The 20,364-nt window shown below is 43.1% G+C and overlaps 1 protein-coding gene and 1 long non-coding RNA gene across 7 annotated transcripts in view; both read right to left on the reverse strand.

Annotated features, from left to right (window-relative positions):
- Window positions 1–20,364, reverse strand: part of Nna1 (Nna1 carboxypeptidase) — a 48,125-nt gene that overhangs the window by 11,050 nt on the left and 16,711 nt on the right. For 3 of the 6 annotated variants that reach the window (XM_086969934.1, XM_086969932.1, XM_086969933.1), the window contains exons 1-11: window positions 15,096–16,282; window positions 5,676–5,785; window positions 4,910–4,971; window positions 4,265–4,625; window positions 3,813–3,947; window positions 3,248–3,606; window positions 2,824–3,077; window positions 2,238–2,654; window positions 1,721–1,880; window positions 700–1,219; window positions 163–427 (exon numbers count right to left, since the gene is read on the reverse strand). In XM_086969934.1, coding sequence (XP_086826060.1) covers window positions 163–427; window positions 700–1,219; window positions 1,721–1,880; window positions 2,238–2,654; window positions 2,824–3,077; window positions 3,248–3,606; window positions 3,813–3,947; window positions 4,265–4,625; window positions 4,910–4,971; window positions 5,676–5,785; window positions 15,096–15,193 — 2,741 coding nt within the window. In that variant the 5' untranslated portion in view covers window positions 15,194–16,282. Of the gene's footprint in view, window positions 1–162; window positions 428–699; window positions 1,220–1,720; window positions 1,881–2,237; window positions 2,655–2,823; window positions 3,078–3,247; window positions 3,607–3,812; window positions 3,948–4,264; window positions 4,626–4,909; window positions 4,972–5,675; window positions 5,786–15,095; window positions 16,283–20,364 lie in introns of those variants that run through there. The other 3 variants (XM_022839651.2, XM_086969936.1, XM_086969935.1) reach the window with 3 other exon arrangements.
- Window positions 9,005–11,917, reverse strand: LOC147752993 (uncharacterized). The gene is made up of 2 exons (XR_015312541.1): window positions 10,449–11,917; window positions 9,005–9,423 (listed from the first exon to the last, which is right to left on the reverse strand). It is a non-coding gene; the product is annotated as an uncharacterized LOC147752993 (long non-coding RNA).

Below are 20,364 nucleotides of genomic sequence, written 5' to 3' on the forward strand. Positions count from 1 at the left end.
GATCAGTCCGTTTTCAATAACTGACAAATACCTAATTGATGAAAACGATAAACCTGATAATTAATGCCTTGTTTATATGCATTTACGATGCTGTCCACTGTTATCGCTGCTATTCGGGGTTGCCTACGAGATCATTGTTGGCCGTCAGTCTTGTGTTCTTACCTATGGTTGTGGCAGTTGAAATCTGTTTTGGCAGCGATCATATCAAGGGTAGCGCGATCAGTGCCGATTTTGTCAAGCGCGAAAATTAGTTCGCGCCCGACCTCTTCGAGTTGCTCGATACCCAAATGAAAACCCTTGTAACCGCGGAAATCACAGCCAGCCACGGTGCACTCCATCGTGTACGAGAGCGACAGCTTTAGCTCTTTCCAGGCAGAGATACGGAGCGCCCCGCGTTTTGATGCTTCTGTCTTATAGGTGCACTGACCTAACGACCGCGCACAAAACCGATCAGACTAACAGTTAAAATACGGGTCTGCTATAAAAACAAGTTAGCAACTGAACACGAATTATAATATACTAGGAACAAACTTTGTGCAAATGATCCAAGTTACCCTGGCCGGTTATGTTCACATTTCTAGCGAGAAATTCAATTTGATAGTAACTACGATTTGATAGAGTTGAACTCCGCACGTGGTCAGCCTTCCGCGCGCTATCGTGCAAACTTAGTGTTTATTCCTATATTGATTATATACTGACCCTGATTGAACGACTTGAGCTGCGAGTGGAGAATATTTGGAAGAAGCCTTTGAGATGGGGAATCTTCACAGCCAAACATGAACACGTTATGCGCTCGTGAGTGGCCATGGATGTCCACAACGATCAGAGGCGGTCGTCCTATCGCTGTTAAATAGGCAAGTAAGGCTTTCGTATGGAATACAGTCGGATGTTGGTCCGTGCAAGGATTTTCGTACTGCCGATTCAAATCAACACCGGCCATACCGCAGCGCTGATTTCCGCACACTACTCCATCGGGATTAATCATCGGCACTATGTAGAAGACAAACTTCTCCCGCAACGAGATCGCTACCGGATGATCAGATAAGACGGCCTGCAGGGCACCGGCCATGATATGCGAACTATTCGTCTCGCCGGGATGAACCCGCGACGAAAGGAAGATCACAGATTTCTGCATCGCATTCGTAAGGCCATTCGACTTATCTGTTACCGTAACGAGATAACATTTATTACCCAGAACGCTGTTGCACATTTTTCGGACCTAAACGAGATAGACATGAATTTCAACACAACTCTTTAGAAAATGGTGGCTGATCCAAAGTGAAATTAAAACTGCACGTATATTTGTTAAACAGTGGGTTTATTGCTATTGAATTAGATCCAGCTGAACGATTATGGCATGTCCACATCGCACATCTGGTAGCTGACTGTTCACAGATGCCGAAAATGCAGATGCTAATTTATATGAGATTTACTACATTTGATACTGACTAATACTAAGATCGTCTTCACTGTTAGTACCCGGATTCATGGAAAAACTGATCGAACCCAGCAAAGAGACACGCTGTTTCCCTACATAGTGCTCACAGAGCCATGAACCGCCTTTACAGATCACTAGGACAGCAGCAAAGATCAACAAGAGTTAGAAATCTAATGCAACTTCGTCAGCCTTTATATCCTGACATTGCTTATAGGCATCACGTGTTACGTCTACCAGCATTGTTACCCTTACAGTGCATGTAACGCTACCGTGAGTGCATACCCTATAGAAGACCGTATTACTGTTGAACGGGATGGTACAGAGGTGCGTTCGTAGCAGCGAATACGAATAGGGGAACGAAGATGAAATGTAGCATGTTGAATTGCTCGGCAGAAGAAATGTTAGGGACAGCGTGTAGTAATGGTGTCCTTTTAAAGGATGCCTAAAATTGGCGCCACAAACACGAAAGTACTAAGTTAGTTTGTCGAACAATTCGAAAAATGCAACATCGCAATGCACCGGAATCATGGTAATGCGCATTTACATGTGGCGACAGTGATGATGCCTTTTACGGTAGAATTGTCATCAAACGGTTGACACTGGCGCAATAAGAACATTGTTTCTGATAGGAATTGGCTAGGATAAAGTTAAAAGTAAAGATAGCCTAAAGAGCCGCCCAGTCTGTGATGGGTGAGTTCGAGATTCAATGATCAATAATAGAAACACCATATATAGCATTAGAAAGTTGGCAATGATTCGTGTTTTCCATAGGGGATCCATGTCGAGTAGATTACAATACCTGTAGTGATTCTTGTAGCAAGACAGACTAAAGCCGGGCAGCGAACTGAGTCTGGTCCAAGACCCATCGGAAAATAAGAGTGGTGAAAGGCCGCCGGCTGTACTGCGCTTCGTGTAGACTGTGTCGCGACGGTCGAGATTGATGATGTTGAACGTATAAACAACGCGAGCTGTAAGATTTTTGACTCCGAAGTAAAACCAGAAATGGTGCCGGCTTGTGTTCACATCTGGATTCAGTATGAGGTCGTATTCGCGCGAGGACCTCTGTACAACACGACGTAGGTTACCACCTTCGAAACGGGATTCGAACGAGAGATCTTCAAACAGCGGGCCTTGGGTTACGTCATATACAACTGGGTATCGCTTGTTCGTAAGTTCGCCTGAGTAGTGGGCTTTCATATGATTCAGCAAAGCAACCCTGAAAGAAACAGTTTGCCATCGAACACATTGCACATAATACGTTTTCTCTTTATATATACTTACAGTTAGTTTTTTTCTTCTAAATATAAGGACCACCGTATAGAGCTATTTAATTCGTTGCTTTCATTTTGTATTTGCGGATTTTTGTCGGATATGTTAATACGCACGACTCTAAGGCTGGGGAGACGTTGAGCGGTTCTAGGTTAAGCTGTAGGTTACGGGGATTGAGCATCCAGAATTCGGCCTCGGCTACCCAGCCGCCCCGATCCACTCCTTCGGGTGGGGGACGCACAACATCCTTGGCCAATTTGTGCAAAACCTGTTTACGGTCGATGTTGCCCAGAAACGGCAAATCCTCCAGGTTTTCGTCAAATGATGTGATGCGCTCGAACAACTCCACCAGCGATGATTCCGATAAATCCTAAATGAACAAAAAGTTTTCTTGTTGAAATCAGAAACATATTTGGTTGAACTGCATTAGCTCATCTCAAGTAGTATTTGTTTCATATGCTACATGAACTCCTACAAATTAAGCTTGTTCGCATCTAACGCACTTGCGTCCGAAATTCCGACAGCTTTCATGACACTGACCTTGTTTGGCGGGGAAGGAAGGCGCTTGTTAAAGTTCTCTCTCAATAGCTGTGTATAGCTTCTTAAAGTTTTTTCAATTGGTAATTTGAGGGGGGGCAGGCACCTGTAGAGGATCTCGGAAGTTCCATTCAATAGGCCCTGCTGACCCGTCACCAAATCGGCCATAGTCATTAGTTGCTGACATAGCGCCTTTCGGGCTACAGCCTTCCGGCCCATCTTGAAGGACACTATGTGGAGCACAATCTGCAGCACCGCAAGAAGACAACGCACCTTCTCGGTGGTCAATAGCCCACCGCGTTCTAGTATCGGTAGTAAAACCTCCAGCACACCCTGATCCAGCAACTGCATTACGCTGTTCTCTGAAATTGGCCAGCAATCGAGAAAAAAACAGCAAAGACTTTAGTATTGAAAGAAGCGTCGTGAGCGGGGTGGAGAATAGGAGTAGCAGCTCGTAACAAACGCGCCCTGTAAGTTTTTTTCCCTGTAAGGATCTTTCTTTCGACCTATTAGAAGTAATAATGCTGCTAAAATAACTGCTGAACACTTAAAACGATACATGACTTACTGGACCTGGAAGCGGCTGCAAGGCATTCGGCCAGAAGCACCATCTCGAGATCGATGGTGCCAGACTGTTTTTTTTTCATTTGATTCAGTATAGTTGCAAGAAGACCGCGACGATTGAGGAGCGTCACGTTCAGCCCTGACGTGTGCATACAAACAACATGAAATAATTTCGATTTCTATGGTAGAATTGCGTTAGCACGTACGATCTCGACGGTATTTGCGATGATAAAGTGATCCATAAACCCATCAAATCTATAAATCCTCCTTGGATGACTCCGATGCATGCACAAAGCGGTCTTATCTCCCTATATATGTATCGAATAGCTTAAATCCTGTACACATGTACTGAGAGTTAACACTGCCTACGTCTTCTAGCCTTCCGATCGCGGATGAAAGTACAACGGCAAATCATGCGAAAACTGTTCTTCATTATTGATTAATCAGCACACTTACTATTAGCAAGAACTATGCGGAGCACTTGCAAGATGGACTGTGTGGTCGCCTCCCGACTTGCGGCCGCCACTGGGCCAGCTTGCCCGTTCGATATCGCCATTAAATCACTCAAGGGCGTAGCAAAGACGCCAGAGAAACGCGCCTTTACAGCGAACATCTTGTCATGTGGACAAACTCGAGCCAACAGGGCGTACAAATCGCGGTTGATGGCCCTCTGCCGAGAGTAGAGGGCCAGCAGGGGCGGCAATGCCTCCGGGTTTGCTAACGCTTCGGAACATGTCTCACCGCCCCGTTCGTGGGAGCAGATGGTTTTTAAAACGTAAACAATGCCGGTCTGGATCTCATTTGTGTCAGGATATTTCTACAAAATGAAAAAAACACGGCAGCAATACGGGACATGCACATTGATGTACGCAGACAAAAACAATATTCATCGGAGCGCACTGAATTGTCAATTGTAAAAGTAAGAGGCGGCATGACATTCAGCCTTTTCGGTTTGACTATTGTTAGAATAATGTTGGCAAAGATTCTGAAGTGTCAAGGTGGTGATTCAAGGTGTTCTACTAGATATCGTACGTGTTGGCAAATGCTTTGTAATAATAACAGTAGTGTGAGCTGCTTTTTAAGAGGCAAAAATGAACTTACATCAAGAAGAAGAGCTAGTCGGGACGCGGGCACAGCAACAGATGCCACATCGACAGAGTTTCCTACAGGAAAAATATAACGAAACAAAATACGATGCCCATAACAGCGTACTAGTAACGTCATCACAGTCACAAATGGTCATCATTGACAAATAGATGCTCTTAACTGGACTTTGCTCACTGTCTCAGCATACTCATTTCGATAGCTTACACAATATGTTAGGCCAAAACGAGTCAAATCTGCGGACATATGCAAAAATACGCCTGATCTTAAAAAAAAATCTGGATATATCTCGATCATTTTCGATGGGCACACTTAGTTAGCCACACGCACACAATCCGCGTTGAAAATCTGATGCCTTAGAGGACTGCTTCTCATGTTTGAAGGTATACAAAGAATTTATATTGTTCGTGCTAGCAGACAATTAGTAAATAATTTATACTACAAGCCATTAAATAAGGACGAGCCCGCCCCGAGTTTTTAACACCCGAGCTTCATATCCTCTTTTGTATGATATATTTAGCCAGTGAAGTATTGTAGATCCAAAGGGTCAAGTGCACGTGAGCTCCCAGCGGATTTTGTTGGAGCTTGGGAGGTCTCCCTGCCCCCTGTAGACATATGCGCCGATTCGCACATTTATTCATAGCCTAGGAGAGGCCCTGCCAACATGTTGCAATGCAAAAAACATACTCAGAGACAATTGATGCATTCAAATATAAATACGATGTATGAAAATGGCGTAAGTTTGTTTATGATGTCTACACACCCAGTCCCGAAAGGTGATTCCGAATACTGCTAAGCTTTCTAAGGACACCGTCTTCATTTCGTTCTAAAAGCAGTAGGCCCTCGAGCTCACTATACAACTTCTGGCCCGTCCTGAAACAAAAGGACATCATTGGTCGTTAATGAAACTATTGTCTAACAACGTTTTTCAGTAGAACACTAGTGAAACGCGAATATGCCAAGTACTATTAAACCTGATTCAATTAACTACACTCTGTAACAGCTAATAATCGACTAATATATGTGTATATAAGTATACGCGTGTCCTAAATTTGTTCCAAGAACCTTATCGCAGTGTAGGAACACAGGATCCCCTCTGGCCAAGGTGGATTGATGGTTACGTTAACTACGTAGCCAAATAGCTGATTGGAATATAAACTTCAAATCGGGACCAAAAATGATTTGATTCAAAATTTTCTAGGCTGGAAGCTATCTGAAATTTCTGACCTTAACGGTGATCAGTCTGGCAAAACAAGTCACCTTAATGTAGGTTAAACGAACTGTAGAACGCAACCTAATCTCTTTTCGATATGTTAGGTTTTTCTGAATTTGCAACTTGAACACGTGGCAAAATAAAATAAATCACGCCATCTCAGCAGTCAGCGATCTATTGAGACATATGTCCTTTGCGCCGTAGGGATAGCCCTATATAAGATATGGGCTTTCGATGTTCGCTTTCCTCCCTCTGTTTAACAACAGATGCTACTACTAGTAGGTTCTAGTAACCAGTGCGACCACATTGTGTTCACGGATAGATGAAGACTTGAAGGGATTCGACAAAGGGCGGGTGTAGATAGAATCGGATAAAACTAAATTTGCTAAGACGTAAGCTGCCAGCGTCATGATGAGTAACTGTAGAGAGGAAAGTGTGTGCCATTTTGTACGTATACAACAGCTTCGTCGTTAAAACTGTTGCTGTTCTTCATGTGTTCGGGTGTCGGCACCGAGAGAATTTCCAACATTCGTTAGCCTGCGGTGCTAAGAGCAATGCGTTATCACTATAGTGATTCATAGTATATCTTCAAATGCAACTACACCTTTAGGTACAACATTTGCGTTGGTAGCCGTTTCAGTAACACACGGCCACACACTACGGCGACAGCCATTGCAGTTACTGTGTTGATCTCTCTCTCGTATTCATGCCCAGTACCTCCGTAATCGTTAGAGGGCGGGCCACGGATTGGCGGCCAGCCGTTATCAAAGCGACCTGTGTGGACGCCCTTGCAAGGACAACCAGCCTAAGACTATTATATTGATTTTTTAACTAACACTTTTGCCACAGCAGGACAGTTACAACCGCTATTGCACGGAACCTAATGCCACTGGCACTATGGGTGACAGAGTAAGCAGCAAATAAATGGGTGGCCCGCCGCTGTTCGTTTAGCAAGTAACAAAGGCTATACGTACGAATCGAGCTTCCGTAGGGCCGACCACTCACTGGTTCCTCAGTTTCGACAGGTTCGTCTATGAGCCTGTATATGGCGCATGAACTTTTCCAAGAGTGTTATATGTGCACATGTAGTAGCCCTTCATATATTAAAAGTTCCTCTGAATATGTGGGAATATGGCTAGCCACGGCGTGCATGTGTAGCGTCTACAACATATGTCTGTGTGAAGGTACGATTATTTAGGACATAAATTTTGATGTCAGCTGACTTGAGTGGGACAGAATAAAAATAGCTGGAGAAAAAACAGGGTTCGCTTGTGTTTCCCGTCGTTCATCTGTTACTGATCTAATAGCAGTAACTGACATGTATCTGAATCGGGTTAAGTGGTAGATGCGGTGCAGGCGTTGCTTTTTACGGAGATCGCTGGCCGAACGAATGAAACAGAATTTGTCCAGACGCAAAAATGGTTTTGCATAGAAATCACGAATAATTCGACGAGGCGAACCGACCCCTGCCAAACTGCCAGGGACCATTGATTTTGGTCATTCATTAAAATTGTTGATCTGCTGAGTTCCGTTAGGTATGTAAGACAATAACCAAGGACAATGTAAGGAAACGCAAATATGCTTTCGTTAGTCATTGGTGACTATTTTCTACAGGCCAGACCTCGTCTGGTGCCTCCATGGCCACAGCTTGCACGTACCTGTTTCCATGTGTGTATGTACAAAAAAAAGCGCCAATTTCACACAAAAATGATCAACGGAGAAACACACGCCTTAAGAGGCTAGCATCATTATCGACGCAAAACTTATCTGTATTGCTCCATAATGGTCTGCTTATGTAAAAGCAGAGGCTGTCTTCTATAACAATAGCTATTCCACCGTCCTGTAACCGCGTTCCGTAAGCCTTCTTACCCTACATTTGTGGGGCGAGCAACACCTATTGTTTATCACCTGATAAATTCTCACCACCATTACCTCCAGTAGCATCATGCAGTAGTTTTTACTGCCGTCAGCGGTAGGGCAGAAGGTAAGCAGCTCGCAATTATAGTACGAGGCAAATGAGTTCCTGAGGGAAACAACATAGGAAACTAAGAAAAAGCTGATTTTTTTCGTTTCCGAAAAAAGAAGAGAAAACCTAGGGCGAAAGGTTGTCGCACTATAGACAAGAGGTACTCTATATGATCGTGGTTACTTTTCTGTACGAGCTCTATGAATACAAAACTGAAGTGCACATGGGTCCAGAACGCTGATATCACCAGCTAGCTAATGATTTCGAGCCAACCACAAATGCGTATATATGCATTTGTGTAGATAAAAAAAAGTTACTGTGGCCTTGGGCTATTGGCCTAATCGGCAAGTGGTAATAGTTCGGCTAAACAGTAACGACGGACCGAATCGGGCTCCAAAGTTATAACAGACACAGTTCTGAAAACCTTGCTAAGACTCAATGCTGCTCAACAGGCGAAACCCTAACTAGGTATATGTCGTACTGCAACCAATGGTAACTTTGGGGTTAGTGACGTCGAGCTTTGCCGTACCATAATGAACGAAAAACATGATATGACTAAAAACGTGTTATTATTCAGGTGTGATCTAACACAACAAAAACAAAAGTAATAATATTTCGAATCGAACCCGAACATCGAAACACAGAAAACAGAAAGCAGAGATTGAAACGAAGACGGCCGCCTCTCGCCCTCGTACTTTGTTATCAAAGTTTACCGATACGCATCGGTTAGCGCTGGAGTATTAGCAACGCTCTGCAACGTACCGCGTCATTAGAAACGCTCTATTGGATTTTGTTCGGATCTTTCGAGTTTGCATGTAACCTTTTATTTGCCTTGAGACGTAATACAACTGCGCTATAGGTTCTTCGAGGTTTCATCCTGTGAACTTATAGCCTTGCTTTATAGACGGACAGCTTTATTGATAGTGGTGAAATAGTTCCGTTGAACTGTTTGTTTTACTATTTATTGAAGCGTTTTATCATATTTCACTATTATAATTATTATATTCGAGCGCTGGGTTTAAATGAAAAGCTTTCTTGAACCCGTCTTGCATATATTTAAAAAATCTTGCTACGTGGGAAATTTGTTAAGTATGCTCGGTCATTACGATACGACGACTGGGTACGAAGACAACGATTACGAGTCCGAATACGGTTTTATGCTTTTCTGTTCGTTGGAAGCTTTTCTTTGTTGTTTTTTGACATCTGTTTTGGCTTTGAAAGTCTGTGCTGCTATACTCTCCTCCGTGGTCCGTCATCACGGCATGACCCATCGCCTGGTGTTACGCAAACAAATGCTCTTAATTGTGAGTTCCCTCGCAATCAGCGGCCCAGCTGTATCAAACACAGGAAGAACAAGACAGGCAATAATAGAACGTTTCCGACATAAACCTTGTTGAAGGTAATAGCTCAAAGGCTACTTAACTTAGGCTTTTCCCATTCAAAAGAAATTACGGAGAGTGGTGCGAAAATAGGCTGACAGTTTTAAGGGGAGTAGTAATCCTCAAAGCTCAAAGTTTTTTTTAAGGAACATATTGAAACATACGCTATGTTTGATTTTTGTGTATATATATAGGCGAACCATGTGAAAAATCGGTAGTAGGAAATAACTCTGCGCCCACTTTTACAAGGCGACCATGGTCATTGGCGAGGCTGTGTGTTGATAATCGTTATTTGAATGGGCTTTTTGTACACGACTAGTCCTTAATATATACGCGTCTTTAAATTGTACTATCGCAATTCTTGGGGTAAATGCAAGCAAAAAAATGTATGCATACTGTGTATGTAGGTGCTACATGAAAAAAGCTAGAATAGAAAAAGCTCTGAGCATCTGCACGGATAGGCAAGTTCGCTCTTTTAGGCGGTTTCAATTTATTTCGCTTGTGCTGCCGACTTCGTCCCGGCAGCAAAGAGGGAATGATGTCTACACGGCACAATTCGTCATTATCGATTGTAAACGGATAGCAGCGGGGTGTCACTGGCCGATACAACAATGTGTATCAACGAATATCGCTTACGTGGAAGGCTTTGCTTGCATACAGTCTTGCAAAATATTGGACCGGCGACACGTGACACCAAACCGCTCATAGAAACAACAGTGAGGTGACCGAATTCAAGCCTTTGTAATCAACGCATCGGTGAAGCTCCAAAAGGCCAGGCGATGATTCAAACAATATGAAGATGGCAACGCTATCAGCCGTGGAGGCATCATGACCATTCACGGCACTGTCCCGCTGGTAACATATGGGTTGAATATGTTGCCATTTAACCTGTTGTTGCTTTTACTTCTACTGCGTAGATGATGCTATGGAAGGATAAGGGCAATCGAAATAGACAAGCCAGCCAACGTATGTACGTACGTGTATCTGTACCGGAATATTGCGCAGAAGAAAGACTCGCTTGCGCCCACATCTTTCACTGCTCATACGAAACATCAGCGAGGCCAATGACAAACTAAGCATACGAGTACATAGGACTGTGATATAAGTTTTGCCCCCACAGGATTACGTTCTATCGTATGTCCGATCGTGCTGTATCTCGTCTCTGTAAGTAAACACTAAAATCAAATATGGATGCCACCGAAATGAATGCATTATCTATCGTATCGACTGTCGGGGTTGGTCAAAGCTGGCGGACCTTTGTCAAGCATCAACATCGGCGAATTCTGTATATCAAGAAATAAAAACAGTGGAAGCAGGGTCATATATGTATTAAATATAATAATATAGATAATGTTAAATGACTAATAACTAGGACACAATATTAATTATGATTACATTTTTTTATATGTCTGTATGCGCTCCAAGGTACGATGCAGGTGCGAACGTACCTTAGGTTTCAGAAAAATGTTATTCAATCGATTGCTAGCAAAGAAATCAAAGAGTCAACCTGTTTATGAGTTATGTCCTGCGCATACACTTAGACGCTCATAGTTCCTTTGAAATTGGACAACAGGTTTTTTTTGAGCGCCAGGAACTAATTGATCGTATCAATGATTGGAAGATTGTTAACAGGAAAGCTATCATACAAAAGTCAATAGTATAAACGCTGTTTAACTATCTAAAATGAATATTTGCAATGAAGATACCTGTTTCGGAGACTCAACCCAGCAGAGGCTATCTGCCGTTCGTTCCGGTTATACGCAGTTGTTTGCCCAACTAGGTTGATTAACAAGAAATAGTCCTGTTTCAGTTAGCAGATTCAGCAGTATGTGGCTGATTATTGAGTGGTTATCATAGCGTCGTTCGTGAGATTACCGAGCTCGTAAGCTCTAAAATGTAAGAGTGCCAATCTCACCCCGTAGTAGTGTAATAGCAGAGGCACGTTCTGCCCTTGCTAAGCAATACTTAACGGCAATATCGGGCATTAACCCTCATGCTGAAAGTTAAAAATGTATCTCTTTAACTGTTTTTCAGCCTTCTTTCGTTAGATCGACAACAAATATAGCGTTGAGAAGTTATATAACAGACGCATAACACGACATCGAAAACAACGAAATAGCTGTAGAGTACAAAGCTCACGTCCTCTTTATGACTCTACCTCACGACACGCTTCTCACGAAGAATCAATCGATGCCAACACGAACTTCACTGCCGCCACAAAACTGAATATGCCACTGCGCAAAAGCATCGATCTTGACAGCGAATATGGAATGAAAAATGTTTGAAGCAGTCGTCCGACATAGAGAAAAGACCGGCTGCTGTGCTTGCTGGTGATGATGCCATAAACGTAAATTTGCCTTCTATTATGCTATCAGGTTTGGTTGTCAAGTGATCATAGCTGGGCCTATCTACAAGGCCGCTTTTTGTGTACATAACAGTGCAGTGAACACAAGTGTCCACAGCAAAACCTCACAGATCTTCATGGCGTAGTCTCTAGCTTTTCCAGTTTCCAGCTCGCTATAACAACAGCCGCCGCCGCCGCCGCCGCAGCAGCAGTGATTCATCTATGTGCAGCACAGAGCTATCGAGTTCAACACTGGCGGAGGTTATTGTTATCAATATTATACATTAGTGGACAGAACACGTATCAAGAACATCGTCGTCAGCAATAAAGGCGATAACAACCGCCATGGTGAACGGTACAAAGGCAGCAACGATGATATGTACTGGAAAATCACATTCTGTCTCTTCTAAATTCTATTGGCTGTTACATCCTGCTGCCAGACCCCTTCCATTTGCATGAACTACAGTTCTTTCTTACGAAAGGCTGTATTTTCCTTGCACAATCGCGTTGCCAGATGAACCCAGTTTGCCTTCCGGCTTTGTTACTCAAACCGAGGTCGTAGCGTAGAGCTGGCCGCCTTTGCGATAGTACGAGTGCAGCTCGATGTCATCAACCTTGGGTCCAACTCGTCTATCACTTTTCTTAAACTAGCCTTCCAATTGTTGTCGTTGAGACCTGTTCATTTATAAACCCGTACAATAGCTTAATTATACAAGTGTTGTCGATCATACGCCGTTCATTGAGCCGTTGGGACATGTTTAGAAGGGCGGTGGCAGAAAATAGTGTCACTTCAATTAGCTCCCTTAACCTAGTGTTTCATTGGCTAGAGCAGTACAGAATTGAATACTCTATCACTACAATTTAAAAACAAAATCATCAATTTTCATAGTTATTAATCTTAAAAATCTCTCCATGGACTGAAAACCTTCGTATTATATGCAGGTCAACTTGGGCATCCTTTACGAATACGGCCGGCAAAAAAAAAAAGACTGTACATAACATATAAATATATATATATATCCGCTCAAGTTAACTCAATTTGAATTTACCCAGAAGACCCTGTTATATGATGCGTTAAGGCTGGCGAATTGCATTTTCAACAGAACGGGGCACCTGTACTACTACTACTACAATCGTCGTGTGAAAGTAGATCTTTACGAGAATTTACCAAAAAGATAAGTTCGATGAGTACACCTTATTGAATAGTCTGCCCGTTCCCAGAACCGGACGTAAATGGAGGTCTTCTTGTGAGGATATTTTCAAAATAACGTTTGAGACTGAAAATTGACGACACTACCAGATCTGGAAGTTTGTTAAAACGTGTCAATCAATAACCTACTGTTATAGGTAGTATATTGAGCAAAAGGGTAACCTTTGCTCACTTTGAATCCTGTTTTATGTTATTTCTTTTTATATTTAGATACCAACTATATGTAAATGAACATCGAAATTAGTTGTAATCGTTCCAACCGCGTGCATACTTTTTTTGGAACGACGCGTATGAACGTACAACCTCAGCGGCACGGTTGGCCGTATCAACAAGATTTTGTTATTTTATTATTGTGATCGTGTTGGCACGTTCTGAGATGGTCAGAATAGTACCAGATCGTAAATTGCTTTCACCACTAGCGAGCCTATTGCCACTACATCAACAACGGTTTTTTTTTTTTCTTACGGAACTACTATAATAGTCAGCTAAACGTGCGCACTCCACACAAATTATAGTGAGTGTGGGGACCGCAATCCACAGTAACAAATGACCGTACTGTCGAAAGGTTAGCATCATTTAAGCCGGAAGTTCTAAAGACCAACAACTCACTTAGACATCATAAACTTCGAAGAAAATGCGGTGTCATTAGGTTCAAACGAACAGGTTAGGGTAGATATACAATAAGAAAGAATTGTTCCACTGTATACCTTGTCGCCGTTGGGAAGTCTGTTAGGTAGCCACTGACAGCCAGAGACGTTTTCCATTGTTGAGTCTTAACTCGCTTCTCTCAGCAGGAGACCTCGGTCTTGCCGGAAGGATCTGACAAGGTAGGAAATATGGGACTATACACAAGGAACCAAGCAGGAAAAGCGACTGAGATTGTCCATTGCCGTTCGTTAATGTTATTCAGCTTCTTTTTCTGTACAATACAGTATAAACCTTGCTTTTTCTTACGAGATTGCAATTGTGACAGCGTTCAAACGCTTGCATAAAATGCTGGTAACAGGAACTTCATAAAAGAAAGATTCCTAGTCACAGGAAAAAAAATGCACACGTTTTTTTTTTATATCGAATTTACTAAAAAGCTCGACGCCAGTCGCTAGTCCTAACCCACTGATATGCATAGTAACGGCAGCTGATAGGATCTGCATTTTCTAACAAAGCTGCCTTAATGAATTAGTCTTTATATTTGGACTCGTCTTATTTAGCAAAGGCGAAAGGCAGCCTAATTATTCGTCACAGCGACATCTTATATATCTGATTTTTTAGGATAGATAAAATTACATTGGTCGCATGATCCTTTCGGTATTATGTTGATTCCAGGATAGGATATGCATTGATCGTTCTGCAGTTCTGGGTTGCTATTATAGAAGAAAAGTATTTACTAACTATTACTGTTTATTAACTAATCTTGATTGACGATGATGATGTTAACGGGCATTGTGATGCGGCATCAAGCCCTATTCATGTACCCGGCCTCAGAAAGATTCGATCAGCTCCATCGGTTGAACGGGTTTATATGTGCAATATTATACACAAAGCCAGCTACGTGTATCATTGTTGGCTACCAGCAACGTTGTGCAAGTAACTACAAGAAACAAAATGAGCTACTTTCATGTTTAGCTGCTCTCTGACTAACTAATCAAAAGCCCATTAAGCACAACGAGATAAGCAGGGGCAAAATACAGGCGAGAGATCACTTTGCAAGGACACTTTCAGCTAGTCGTACCTTGCTATCCAACCTTTTCGTCGATGCCTATCAAAAGAAATTCAAAATATTTAGTAAGCGTAATAGGAAAAGATAAATAGCATCCAGGACTGGTCCACTCAGAAGGAGAAAGTCATAGCACGCGATCCCCTACATGCGGTTGGTGCTCTTCCAACAGACGCCACGCAGACTGCCTTTATTCGTGTACCAAGCAACACTATTCTATGACATAATCAGCACAACATGGCTTCCCCGTTGCACTAGGAACTGCCGCCGCGCTTCTCCCTTTACTAAGCCAAATGCATGTTTAGTGAAATTAGCCTGGAGTTAGTTAACGAGCTGAAATTATGTGTGATTGCTTACTGTTTTGCGACGATCGGACTACAGCACGCCTTTCTAAGGATCTTTGACCGGCTCTGTTGAAAGGCGCTGCACACAAGAACTCCGCCATAGGGACCCATTTAGCAAAACAAAAGTGAAAATAGAGTCTGTGACACTCCTCTTCTCGTTTACTGCCCGCTTCCGCTTTGTTTCGATCTGTCGACTCTGCTGCCGCTATCGCACATCTACTGATAGCTGGTGTTTGCGAATAACAGCGACTGTCCTAACGATAAGGCCGCGTAAGGCTTCCTCCGGTCTGAAGATCTCAACCCCTTCAAGCACAAACAGATAGCAACAGAAACACCGCCTTCTCTATGACCAGCTGTAATGATAAACGTAAAGGAAAATGATGGGATTTATAAAACCCTTCTTTTTTGTGTTTGCTTTTGAAATCACCTTCCAGTACATCTCGACTCGAGCTGATCGGCTAGTTTAGATGGTGTCTGACTGCCAGTTACTTATCGACGCAGGCACGACCAGTACGATATCGCTGGCAGGTTGTGCGCGAGTATGCTCTAGGCTTGAGCGTCGGGCTTCTACCATTCGACCGTCCAATAGCCTCTTTGGATTAGATCACAATCATTTTCTGTTTATCCGAGCCTCGTGTCGGCGACCTATCTATTGTCGATTGCCGCGCCTTCAGCTTTTCGGACGCACAGCCACCGTAGAGTTCAAAAATACTAACACTTCAGAACTTCAAACTTTATACTCGCGTGCTTGCTGCATAGCTAGCGTCGCTCGTATCGCATTTCCGACGGCTCCTAACGCTCGCTCGACTCTATTTGTCCCTGTTCCGTCAGTAGAGCGTTGCTATATCGCACCCCGTATCGTATCGTACTAAAGACGGCGCCACGGAGAGCACCAAGCGAGTCACCAACCAGAGTCATAGGCATTACAAACCGAAAGGAACCGCGCAGTACAATGACCGTAGCAAAGCACCGTCAATTCGCTAATGCCTAAACAGCTATATGTTACCCTGGCTGTAATAGCTGGCCGTAAGTAATAGTTTCCTGGCAGTTGCTTATCGTTATCAGCACAAGCACAGTACCCACCGCTTCGTTGCTGTGTACAAAGTTAGCCATGTCGTTATTGTTTCTGTAGTTATCGTAATTGCTCTTGCTGCTGTTGCTGTCGTGTCCGCCGCCGCCGCCGTCATCACCGTCGTCGTCGTCGTCGTCGTCGTCGTTGATGCCCTCTATTGGTTGCCTTGTAGTTTCTCGTCGTAGCGAGACTTCTTGCCGCCTTTTCCCTTGTGCCGTTTCACTCTCACGTCCTTCCTCTCTCCGATTCTCTTACCTCTATGTTGCTAATTTTTTTTATCCGGCTGCCGCCGATTTATCGTCTGCTAGCCTCTTGCTAAGGTCTCGCTGGCTGCACTCAGGCGGCACGGCAGAGTAACACAAGGGTGGGACAGAGACACAGCTCTACCAGACCGAAGTACCGCACACTTCAGCATTGTGGTCCTAAGTCTATATGTAAGACTAGCGACTAGAAATAGCAATAAAACTATTTGTCTTGCCTTTAGCTTCGCCACTGACTATTACTATTGTATACGTATGCAGTCTGGTGAGGCTGCAGCCGTTCGTTGGCTTCTATTGAGTAGGCTGCAGAGAGACTATTACTACTGCCACCAACACGAATTTAAACATGTACAGCAGTGGTTCGAGTACGACGAGTAGCCCAGACCAGGTTTACTGCTGTCGCAATCTATTTAGCACACATCGTCATCGAATCGTCGAAATGAATGCTGCCAGCGTTGCCATCTGCCCCAACTATTGCTCTTTTATCGCGATGGAAACGTCATCTCCAAGCGCATATATCGTTTTACTCTTAATTTTCTGGCGGGATGAGTCCGAGAAGTAACTTTTGCTTTCCGCAATCGCCTCACCCACCACACAACAGAAAGGCCTAACGAGAGTTAGGCCTTTTGCCTAGTCCACACAAGAACTTTACGTCATCAACAACTGACGCGACGTCGTCTGCGGAATGGCCCCTATGAGCTATAGGCTATGGGTAGCTGTATGTCATATGTTACCCGATGTGACACGTTGAATTAGCGTGAAAGGCCGCCCGTGACGTCAGTCACGAGAGGTGTCGACTTAGCAGGTCTCTATCGGGAAGGCAGTAATCAGTGCTTACAAGAAGGCCGACCTGTACGAGCTTTTGTTCGATAAATGCCGCCTGAACCGTTGTTTACTTGTCTTCCTGTTTTCCGTCATTGAGTTCGTAGTTGTATGAATTAGTACGCAGTCATTTGCTGTGTGAGCGCTTGGTGGATTAACTAGGACATGCAGGATCAACTATACTTAAATTATGTTTGTCATACTTAAACTACTATCGAATAAGGGCTAGTTGTAGTAATTTAGTCTGTGGATAGTAGCCTTTCTTGTTCCTAAATATTTAGTCGTGGATAGATTAATGGATTATTTTTCAGGTTCAGAAGATCTTCTATTTAAAAATATACTTACAATATGAAAATAACCTCGACCTCTATTTATGAAACCAAAAGCAAGGTTGCTTCTACTTTCAGTTCAGCGGTCTTATGAAGGTCCATCGAATATAAGTTTTCGAAAGATAGGCTGTATTTTTAGTAGCTTGTTATCTAGCTTAGCAAAGCCATATAAATTGCCCTAATTTTAATTCTGGAATTGATGAAGAACGTTCTAATGAACCGGTCATCTTTCATTTCATGACCGAACGCGTGTGTGTGTGTGTGTGTGTGTGTGTGTGTGTGTGTGTGCTTCAAATCAGGCAACTTTTACTAAAAATAGCAGCAAATTAACTGGTGTGAGCCATCTGGTTTCTGCCATCAATACTACATACAGCCTGTACTGTCGACACTGTAATATGTCATAGACCAGCAATGGTCGCATGTACATTTTCGGATTCTTTTTCTCACTGCGACAACCGTTTTGCCTCTGACATAATCGTTGCTCGAAAGGCTTTATCGAAGCTACGTTCCTCCGCTTACTACATCATCCAAGTCTTTCTATCTGCATGTGAGAACTGAAGCCAGCTGCGCGGGTGAAAAAGGTGAATCGTATGGTGCAGAGCAATACTGGCACTCGTCATAGCCGAAATGGTAAAGGTAGTAGCGATAAGTCTTTTGTACAAAAAGAATACAACAGTCGTCGAACTGTCTGGGATTGTCGGGCTCTTACGGTGCGGCAGCAGTAGAGGCAAGGACACTATTTTTCTTCTACTTAGAGCTCGCTTAATTTTTCTGTTGTCTTTTCGGTCCTTCGCGTCCGCTTGTGCTGCGCGTAAATTATTTCAACACCGACATCAATCATTACCTAAACGACGCGATGCCCTGCCGCCAAGCTGACTCGTTCGTTACGGCTCACTATATATCCACCCGCAGGTTTGCCACCTTCTCGCTGCACTGATTTCTAGCTAACCGATGTCGAACCTGAAGTGGTCAAGCAGTTGAACTGTTCGAGAACAAACAGGCCCGTCTTGGTCTGCCAGTTGCCAAGCAGTAGCGTCACCTCGTAAGGCGGAATCGTAAGCTCGTGGCTGAATGTTGAGTAGCCATTACCGATGCAACTCTAACAAGCGGGCAGAAGCTTACTAACAACGCACAGCGGATGGCCTAGTTGATTGGCTTGCTTGGCCTCCTAGCAGGTTACCGGTCCTTCTGCGAAAATTCCTGTTGTCGGCTGAGCCGCTTTCACCGGTTATTGATCCAATGTGGCGGCATTATCGGCATCAATTATTGTACTGGCGTCGAAGTGGCAACAGGTGATCAATCATACTACCGTTGCCTGGGTTTCCCTGCTCGTGGCACTCATAGCCGAATTGTGCTGTTTTGGCAAATAGAATTACTATAAATAGGCCTATACGCAATTACCTAATACACGGTGGTTGCGTAACGTATATGATGAGAAAAGCGAAGTTATAGAAGAATAACTTCGCTTGCTCTCCATCATTCCAAGCCATATTCTAGAATATGGTGGGGGCAAACTACATCCGTGTTTGAGATAAGGAAATACTCACAAAGATCTGTGTATCGAAGCAGGAGGATGCATGCATGCATGCATGCATGCATGCTGAAGTACCCAATCGTCACACAAAACAGATGGGCTAATAACATCTGCAAATACAATCGTATTGTTGGCCGCGTACGATGATAACACAGTTTGTGTAATGGTTTTGTAGATACTGTGTATAGTACGAATCATGTTTAATTTCACTCATACGTATCATGATAATTGGTCAAATAAACATGGCAGAAGTGGAATGCCTCATCAGTCGTACAAGCCTTCCGCACCATTAGCGACCCACGGTAAACGACGATTTCGATGAGTATATATGTATATATATATAATCTAATGTTAATTAGTACTTTGTTGCTCTCCTGTAAATATGGCCGGTCATGTCGTGACTGGACGGCCAATCACAGTTTTGCTTGTAAGCTTCATTAAGATACAATCGATATTATAGTTTCTAGGTAAAATGTTAGGTAGCCCTGGCAGCACGAGGTTCCGTAACGACAGATCTGTAAGACTGAATCAAGCTTTAAATGAAAATTAAGAACAATTGTAAAAACAAGAGTGGTTAGGTGGTCGTTTATCATGACACAATGTAAGTTTTCCAAGTGGATTCTCAATACGAACGAAAATGTGACAATATTTTCTTCACGCCGATAATTATTTATTTCCTATAGAATTACCCTGAACTAAATTATTATGATGTCTTAACTATAATCTGTGATAAAACCTATAGTAGATAAATAACATTGCTATCTATAGTTAATTTCTCCTTAACGTTAAGTTATTCATTGCACGCAGCTTTTGTACATTCGAACTGTTTCCTGGGTCTTAGATCATTTTAGGCTGCCCAGTTGAGGACTACCTCGTATTATTCGGGTAACTGCACGTACCTAGTCACATTGAACTAGCTGAATATCATGCAATTGTAAATAGCCGACGTAACTATCCCAAAAGAGCGCGCTGTTGCACTGGTTCAAAATTTAGTGCTTAAAAATTACTGGTAATTAGGGAAAATAAGATATTTTGCAAAGAGAAAAGGTATCAAGATGAAAAGTTGCTTCTTTAGTTGTCATGCCGCTTTTTACGTGTGGCGGAAAACCTCCACACAACACCAGCCTGGGCAAAACCTTAATGCTATACCTAAAAAAGGTGCTTACGAACGTGTGCTTGGATAAAACAAAGTTCAATAAATATACGATACCGAAATTATACCTAGACAATTTGCTTAAAATATTATATCAATATATCAAAGGTAG

This window comes from Varroa jacobsoni, unplaced genomic scaffold (assembly GCF_002532875.2).
Source record: "Varroa jacobsoni isolate VJ856 unplaced genomic scaffold, vjacob_1.0 scaffold_818, whole genome shotgun sequence".
In the NCBI taxonomy this organism is placed as follows: Eukaryota; Metazoa; Arthropoda; class Arachnida; order Mesostigmata; family Varroidae; genus Varroa; species Varroa jacobsoni.